Below are 7899 nucleotides of genomic sequence, written 5' to 3' on the forward strand. Positions count from 1 at the left end.
TTACTATTATATCTCTTTCTAAATATTTTTTTCTCTACATCTAATCATTCAGGAAAGAAGATGTTAGAATAACCCTGTGGGGAAATACTGCAAAAACTTTTGATTCCCAAGCTTTACAACAATTGACATCACCAATATTTGCAGCTTTTACAAGCCTGAAAGTTAAACAATTTCAAGGTATCCAATTTATTTTCACTTTTTCCTATTTTTTATACTTCATTTCAAATAAAAACAAATCTAATTTATTATTTATCAATATGTAGGGAAAATTGTTCTGAACAATAGTGTCTCCACATTAATTTTTATCAATCCAGATATACAAGAATTGGCGGCCTACAAAACGATGTATGAATTGTTATCATTTTTATTCTAACATATACCTTTGTTTCCCCATTTTCCTAAATTAACACCTCTTTTTTATTATATAAAAATAACAATAACCACAGCTTTAATGACTCCACACATGCCATTAAAATGATGCCTTCTTCCGCCACTCAACTAATGACACCTCAACATTTAGAAGCTGCTAAAAAGCTATATGTCCAAGAGTTAAATGTTCTTGATCCAGAGACACATAAGGTACATACATTAACTTCTTTCTTTGATCTCTTTATTATTCATATTTTAACATACAATTTCACAGATTATTTAAACTAATTTTCACTTTATTCTTCTCTTATCACTATATATTTTATAATTTTTTTTGCTATATTAATATATATTTTTAAAATATGTTTTAGGACACTCCCATTTTATGCAGAGCAGCTATTACGCGTTTTGACACACGTAATGGTTGGTGGTATAAAGCATGTCCATCTTGCTTTAAACAACTTAGAACTGCTGCCCACCGTGATGAACTTTTGTGCCCAAAACACAATAATCAAATTCCTCTCCCTTGGTAATACAAATCTCAACAATTTGTTTCATTTTATTTTTCCATAATTTAAACACAATTATTATAAATTATTAAAACATTACATATATTTTACATACAGGTTCAAAGTGAGCTTGGTGCTTGAAGATTCAACTGATGAAACTAATGCCATCATAATTGGAAGACCAGCAGAACAACTATTTAAAATTTCTTGCAATGAATTGGTTGTTCAAAGAGGTTTTACTGACCAACAACAATTACCAGATGTGATTCTGCAAACAAGAGGACAAGTTAAAATTTTCCAACTTCAATTTGGAAGCATGAGAAGTGATTTCAACAGAAATGATCTACTCATTCAAGCAATCTTCGATGACACAATGCCACTTATTGAACCAACACCGCAATCATCTTACAAAAGTTTGGCTGCACATGATACAGAAAACATTGGCGCCCAAATGGTTCCACCCATTACCCCACTTCTCTCAAAGCAAATTCCAAGTGCATCTTCCACAAGCTCAGCTGATGCTTCTATAACAGAAGTTACCCCAATTTCAAAAAAAAGATACAGAGACGCTGTCAAAAGAGCTCTATTCACCTTTCGTCCATCAAAAAAAGCAAAAAGGTTAGAATTGATATAATAATTAACTCCTTTATATCAATATTTACACATATTCTAACATTTACCAATATATTTCTTTCTTTTTCATTTAGCATTTCTTTAAGTCATGTTCAAACCGAAACCGAATCTGAAAAAATGGTCACAACAAAAAGCATGGAGGAAATTGTATCAGATTCTGATTTACCAATCACTGGCTTAAAGAAAAAATCAAGCATGGAGAATTTGCCAACCAGCACTTCTACCCCAAAAATAGAGTTTGTATTCTCTAATTCACTCATCTCATTTAAATACATATTACATCCATAATATTCAATTATTCATACCGTCTGTCATGTTCTGATTGATGCTTTGTTTTAATATATTATAAGATTCTCTCTACTTATTATATAGGTCAAAAAACCATTTAACCACTATTAGATTAACAATAAATCAAATTTTTGCATGCTGAATGTTTGGAAATACTATTAAATTGTCATATTTACAGGTAAATTTTTTGGGAAAATGTCCATTTTTCAAGGTAGGTTCTGCCCGTTTTTTAACAGAAATGTCAAACCCTTAAATAATTTTTGCTCTAAAGAACAGCAAAAAAGTCATATATTCCTAATACATAAGAGAATTAAAAACCTAAACATTATATTTACACCCTTTTTTCCAATTTCTCTTCAAATTATTCAACCATAATTATTTTGCCTCTCTCCAACTTTTCCTTTAGATAAACACAAAATTTAAAATATGTTTACTTTGTATTACTTCAATTAGAAAACCATCTACAGCTTGCTCATTAGTTCTCTTAATTTTGTAACTTTGTATTTCCTAGATTGGAAAACTATTTATAACTTTCTTATTAAATTGTCAAATTATATTATTCCTGTTTATACATAATTAAATGTTTATGATTAATGTCCTAACTCAATTTTCCCCATTCATCAACATTACTATTTTCCCACTTTTTTATAACAAGGTCAAGACCTCCATCAAAGAGAAGAAAAATCATGAAGAAATTGCAAAACAAAACTTGCCCCAATTAAACAGCATGCTACTCAAAACTATCCAAATTTTGCTATTTTGATGGCTACTTCCCACTATTAACATGTCAATGTATATACAAACAAGTCTACTATTTTAACATAACAAGTAGCCTGTAAAATATGTTATTACTTATTTTTTTGCAACTTATACTCCCTTCGTTAAACATAATGCTATAAGTTAAATCTCATTATATATATAAACAATCTTACTTTGTCTACGCAATTTCAAAACCCGCAGCATCGTGCGGGCTTTTCTGCTAGTAACAATGAAAACTGACACAGCAAATGGAATACAATTTTATTTTCTTTCAACTCAGAAAGATATCGGTGAACCAAAAATTAATTCAAAACATTCACAGATTAAGAAAAAAAAATACACTAATCATTTGAGCAAATAAAATAAAGGGAAATAGCCCTAAATGCCACAATTTTTATAATTGTAACTGAAAATACCACTCTATCTTCTCTCTCTCTCTCTCTCTAGCACAACTCTCTGTCTCTCTCTTTGCTCTCTTTCTCATAGCGCATCCGTTTATCTCTGTAGCTTCGTTATCTCTTTCTCCCCTACTCGATCTGTTGCTCTCTGTAGCTTCGTTATCTCTTTCTCCCCTATTCGATCTGTTGGTCTCTGTTTGGAATCGCGAACCCTTCCCTTTAGCTATGTCTTCTGAATAGCTGCTTGCAACCTTGAAGCTCTAGTGGATTGCCGACCCCGAAAAGGTAGTGTTGATGGTTATTTTGTTAATATCAGTGGGATTATGTGAAATGAGTTATAGTTTGATTGTTTGGGTTTGTGTTAAATTCGTTTTGGCTTTAATGTCTTTGGGTTAGGTTTTGTTGAATATTCATGCTCATTCATCTGGGTTTGTACCAATTCCATTTAGATGGGTCTGGATATGTGAATCTTGAAACTTGGGATTTTCCATTTGATGTAGTAGATCTGTATAGTGTGATTCTGATGTGTTACTAGTGTACTGTGGTTGTGTTCCTCTTATTTTACAGTCGTATTGCTGTTATATTGCTATTATAGTGCCTCTATATTGCTTTTTATTGCTGTGATATTGTGGTTATGTTGCCATTTTATTGTATGTTTATTGTGGTTATATTATTGTGTTAATGAAATGTTGTTTTGTCATGGTCAGAAATGGAGACAATTGTTATTCTCGTGTGCTACAATGGAAAATGGGTCACCTCGAAGAAGATGTGCAAATACGAAGGGGGTGACTCAAAAGGCTTAATAGTTCCACGGACCATCAAATTTGCTGAACTGTTGGACCGTGTGCATCAGATTGGTAATACAAACATCAGGGAAGACAAGATTTGCTTAAAATTCTCAGTTTTGGTGGCCTCGAATGAGTGGAAGCACATAAAGATTGAGGACGATGATGATGTCAATTTTTTTATGAAGTACAATTCCGAGGTAACACCTTCAAAACTAGCTCCCTTACTCGTGAGTATAGAAGATAAAGGACTGACAAATGATGTAGTTCATAGTATGCATATCACGACAGATAGTAGTCGGATGGGTCATTCTTCAGTTGCCATTGTTGAAAGCAATGAAGTAACTTGGAATAATACAAATGTCACTGATTTGGGAGGTGAAGTAGGGACAGATTTTATGGATATGATTGATTTTAGCGAGGTGGAGGAGATGCATGGTGGTGATAATGGTACTGAAAGAAATGAAGTGTCAGTGTACTCTGCCCCCCCTAATTTGGGGTGCTTGAACACAGCTGCCCAGTTGCCAAAAATGCGTTTAGGAGGAGAATCTGAACCCACTCGTCAACATTATTGGAGTCAAATGGGTGAAAAAAAATCGGTATAATGCAGTCGGTGTAAAAGATGAAGAAGCATATTTGGACAGCGGGTTTTCACGAAGCGATTGGAATCCGAAAATTACAGTTGGGCAAATTTTCTCTAGTAAGAAAGCATTGTTGACGGAGTTACGGTTGACGGCATTAAGAGGCCACTTTGAATTTAAGGTGCAATTCTCTTGCACTAAGAGGTTGCTTGTGGTTTGTTGTCAACGTCCATGCCCATGGCGGGTCCGAGCATCGAGAATTGGAGAATACAGCTTCATGATTGTGAGGTGTACAACTGTCCATGAATGTGATTTGAGGTTTGTAAGTGACAAGCATCGTCAAGCAACCGCAGCACTTGTAGCCAGTTCACTTAAAAGGAAGTTGAAGGATTGTCGGACAATATACACACCAAGTGACATTATGAGAGATGTGAAACACAACTTTGGTTGCACCATCCATTATTCGAAAGCTTGGAAAGCAAGGGAGTTAGCTCTATTGTCCATTAGAGGATCAGCGGAGGAGGCATATTATATCCTTCCAGCTTATTGCTATGAATTGGAGCGTATGAATCCCGGCACAAAAACAGACATCCGAACTGATGAGAACAATCACTTTGTGTATTTATTTATGGCGGTTGGCGCATGTATTAGAGGGTTCCGTTCTTCCATGCGCCCAGTTATAGCCGTGGATGCCACTCATTTAAAATCCAAGTACAAGGGTGTTATGTTTGTAGCAAATGCATTCGATGGTAATCGAAATATATATCCTCTTGCTTTTGGGATCGGGGATTTGGAGACGGATGCATCATGGCATTGGTTTTTCACTAAACTTCATGAAGCCATTGGTGAGTGTCCCAATCTTGTTATTATTTCTGATCGCAATGTTAGCATAGAGAATGTGTGGAACAAAATTTTTCCAACTGCACAACATGGCATATGCTTTTATCATATGAAGGGGAACATGAAACGCACTTTCAAGTTGAAAAAGCGTGATCACATACTTATGCACTTTGAGAAGGCTGCGAAATCTTATTCCATTGCTGAATTTGATTGTCATTTTCGCAAGATCAAGCGAAAGGAACATGTTGCTCAATATCTTGAAGAGGCAGGGTTACATAAGTGGTCTAGAGCTCACATGGATGGACGCCGCTACAATGTAATGACAACAAATATTGCGGAGTCAATCAACTCAGTCCTTAGGTTTGCAAGAATGCTGCCAGTGGTTCATTTGATAGGGGAAATTGTTAATCTCCTTGTGAAATGGTTCACCGAACGTCGTGAGTTGGCTTTGAATTGCACAACAACATTGTGCCCCAATTTTGGAGAGAAGAAGTTGAGGAACAGGTTGGAGGATGCTGCAAGGATGAATGTGGTTAAAGTTAATAATGCACAATATAATGTTTTGGACGGTAATATGGACGGCCTCGTAGATTTGACGAACAACAGTTGTAGTTGTAGAAAGTTTCAGCTTGAGCAGCTACCTTGCAAGCATGTAGTTGCAGTTTGCAGCTTCTTGAAAGTAAGTGTATATGCAAAGGCTTCTCGGTATTACACTCGGAAAACCTGGATGGATGCTTATTCGGATAGCATCTACCCGGTACAACCTCACGGAATGTGGGATACTCCTGAAGATGTTTGAAGTCGAGTTGTGCTGCCTCCCATGGCAAGGGTCATGCCAGGCAGACGAAAGAAGTTAAGAATTCCCTCGCAAGGAGAGGGCAGCATTAGAAGAAAGTGCTCAAGGTGCGGTTCCGCAGGCCACAATAAAAGCACCTGTAAAAACAATATTCCATTGCGCAATGTATCTTAGACAATAAGATTTGTGTTGCTTTGGTAGGTCATGTGAACTCAACTTTTATTTGTGGTGGGTTTCGTGTTATGTTGAATGGGAATTCTTTTAAATTTGCATTATTTGGGTTGCATTGCTACAGCATGCTGATTTGGGTTGCATTGCTACAGCATGCTGTATTGCTGACAGATTGCCATTATATTGACCTTTTATTGTACTGGTATTGCTTCCTGATTGCAATTATAATTTGAGTGCGAAATTAAAGGGACTGGAATGTAATTCCAAATGGATCCAAAACATTAAAGTTCTTAGAATTCCTATATTACACAGTTACTGTGATACTCCGACTATACCTTCTTTTTTTATCACAAATTCGGCCGATGCATAGGCCAGATGTGGGGCAAATACAAGGTGAAATGTCCTATGTGTTTGACTACATATACTTGTTGAAGGAGCATTACGAATGTCAACCTCAATAGATTGCTCATGTCTTGCCAAGAACACTCTTGAATTTATGCAATGTGCCCAAGCCAGTCCCAAAGCTGGACTCACCCGTCTGCCTGATGTGTCCAGGGACTCCAAGTTTCCCAACCTCACCCCATTCACTCCATGATGTGGCCCAATAAAATCCACCACTTGGTTGGTGACAACCACCGCCAACCCATACTTATTTGCTAAACCCTTCAATGTCCCAGATATGTTGAAGAACATTTCAGACCGCCGTTTCAAATCTGCCGGTGTTGTCTGATACTGTGATCGGAACAATGCAGCAATGGAATCAATGACAATGAGTTTCACAGGTAGGCGGGTGTGATCAATGGCAATAAATGCTTCTATGTCTCCAAGGACATGGATGAGTTCTTGAGCATCATGAACACCATGAACATATATGTCTTCCAATGGCTCCAACCTTATTAAGTTGGGGTATGATGCATGATAAAGGTTGCCTAGTTGTTGCAATCGACGAAATGGGAAGCTGAATTCTGTGAATATGTAGATGGAGGAGCCCCCTAGTCCGCCATGTGAGGGTGGGAGCTGAGCTCGTACCGTAAGTTGGAGACAAAGCTGCGTCTTCCCCGAACCACTCTCCCCTACTAATTCTGTTATGGAGTTGCAGGGTATCCCACCCCCCAAGCAGTGATCTAGTATTGGGCATCCAATGGATAATTTAGGGGTTGAAAGAGGAAGGAGCATGAGGTTTTGGGGTGTCATGTTTGTGTCATTTAGGGGGGGGGATGTGATGGTGCTACAAGGCATGCATTATATATATATAGAGTTCATTTTGAAGGTCTGTACTGTAGGCCATCTGTCTTTTAAGGGATGTTTAATTCATCCTTTTTCCAGGTTGTAATTACTTTTTTGTTTATTTATTAGTATATTTTTGGACCATATAATTTAAAACATATTCTGATGCAGTACGTCCTCTAATAGGATCATATTGTAACTCTATCACCACTCTATTGTACTGATATTGACATAATATTGCCACTATCCGCATGTTTATTGTATATTTATTGCTGCTATATCGCCACAGAACTGGAGACCGATAAACTGTATACGCAGAAATAGAAAATGAGGCTTCATCATTCCATAAAATCCTATTTCCAAACTTACATAATACAACAACAGGCCACCCCATCGTTACATAATACAAAAGACGCCACCTCATAGTTCCATTTCCCTACAAAATGAGGCTTCATCATTCCATACATTCCTATTTCCAAACTTACATAATACAACAACAGGCCACCCTATCGTTACATAATACAAAAATACGCCACCTCATAG

The 7899-nt window shown here is 36.7% G+C and overlaps 3 protein-coding genes across 3 annotated transcripts; 2 read left to right on the forward strand and 1 right to left on the reverse strand.

Moving 5' to 3' along the window:
• The first annotated feature begins 289 nt into the window (after positions 1-289).
• LOC117613670 lies at positions 290-1512 on the forward strand. The gene is made up of 4 exons (XM_034342257.1): positions 290-345; positions 447-579; positions 741-898; positions 996-1512. The coding sequence occupies exons 2-4, from the start codon at positions 475-477 to the stop codon at positions 1510-1512; spliced, it is 780 nt and encodes a 259-aa protein (XP_034198148.1). The 5' UTR covers positions 290-345; positions 447-474.
• Positions 1513-3722: 2210 nt separating this feature from the next.
• On the forward strand, positions 3723-5961 carry LOC117613671. The gene is made up of 2 exons (XM_034342258.1): positions 3723-4163; positions 4282-5961. Exons 1-2 carry the CDS (start codon positions 3723-3725, stop codon positions 5959-5961), a joined length of 2121 nt encoding a protein of 706 aa, XP_034198149.1.
• A 400-nt stretch (positions 5962-6361) lies between these two features.
• Positions 6362-7323, reverse strand: LOC117613669 (DNA repair protein XRCC3 homolog). The gene has a single exon (XM_034342256.1). It carries the CDS (start codon positions 7321-7323, stop codon positions 6442-6444), a length of 882 nt encoding a protein of 293 aa, XP_034198147.1. The 3' UTR covers positions 6362-6441.
• Between the last annotated feature and the right edge of the window lie 576 nt (positions 7324-7899).

Source organism: Prunus dulcis, unplaced genomic scaffold (assembly GCF_902201215.1).
Source record: "Prunus dulcis unplaced genomic scaffold, ALMONDv2, whole genome shotgun sequence".
NCBI classification, from domain to species: Eukaryota; Viridiplantae; Streptophyta; class Magnoliopsida; order Rosales; family Rosaceae; genus Prunus; species Prunus dulcis.

Excerpts from the sequence above, each read along its gene's own strand:
- LOC117613671 (XM_034342258.1), top strand. The coding sequence starts at position 3,723 with ATGTGCAAATACGAAGGGGGTGACTCAAAAGGCTTAATAGTTCCACGG. Across the intron at positions 4,164-4,281 it reads ATATGATTGATTTTAGCGAG|GAGGAGAATCTGAACCCACT; the intron begins GTGGAGGAGATG and ends AAATGCGTTTAG.
- LOC117613670 (XM_034342257.1), top strand. The coding sequence starts at position 475 with ATGATGCCTTCTTCCGCCACTCAACTAATGACACCTCAACATTTAGAA. Across the intron at positions 580-740 it reads TTGATCCAGAGACACATAAG|GACACTCCCATTTTATGCAG; the intron begins GTACATACATTA and ends AATATGTTTTAG. Across the intron at positions 899-995 it reads AATCAAATTCCTCTCCCTTG|GTTCAAAGTGAGCTTGGTGC; the intron begins GTAATACAAATC and ends TTTTACATACAG.
- LOC117613669 (XM_034342256.1), bottom strand. The coding sequence starts at position 7,323 with ATGACACCCCAAAACCTCATGCTCCTTCCTCTTTCAACCCCTAAATTA.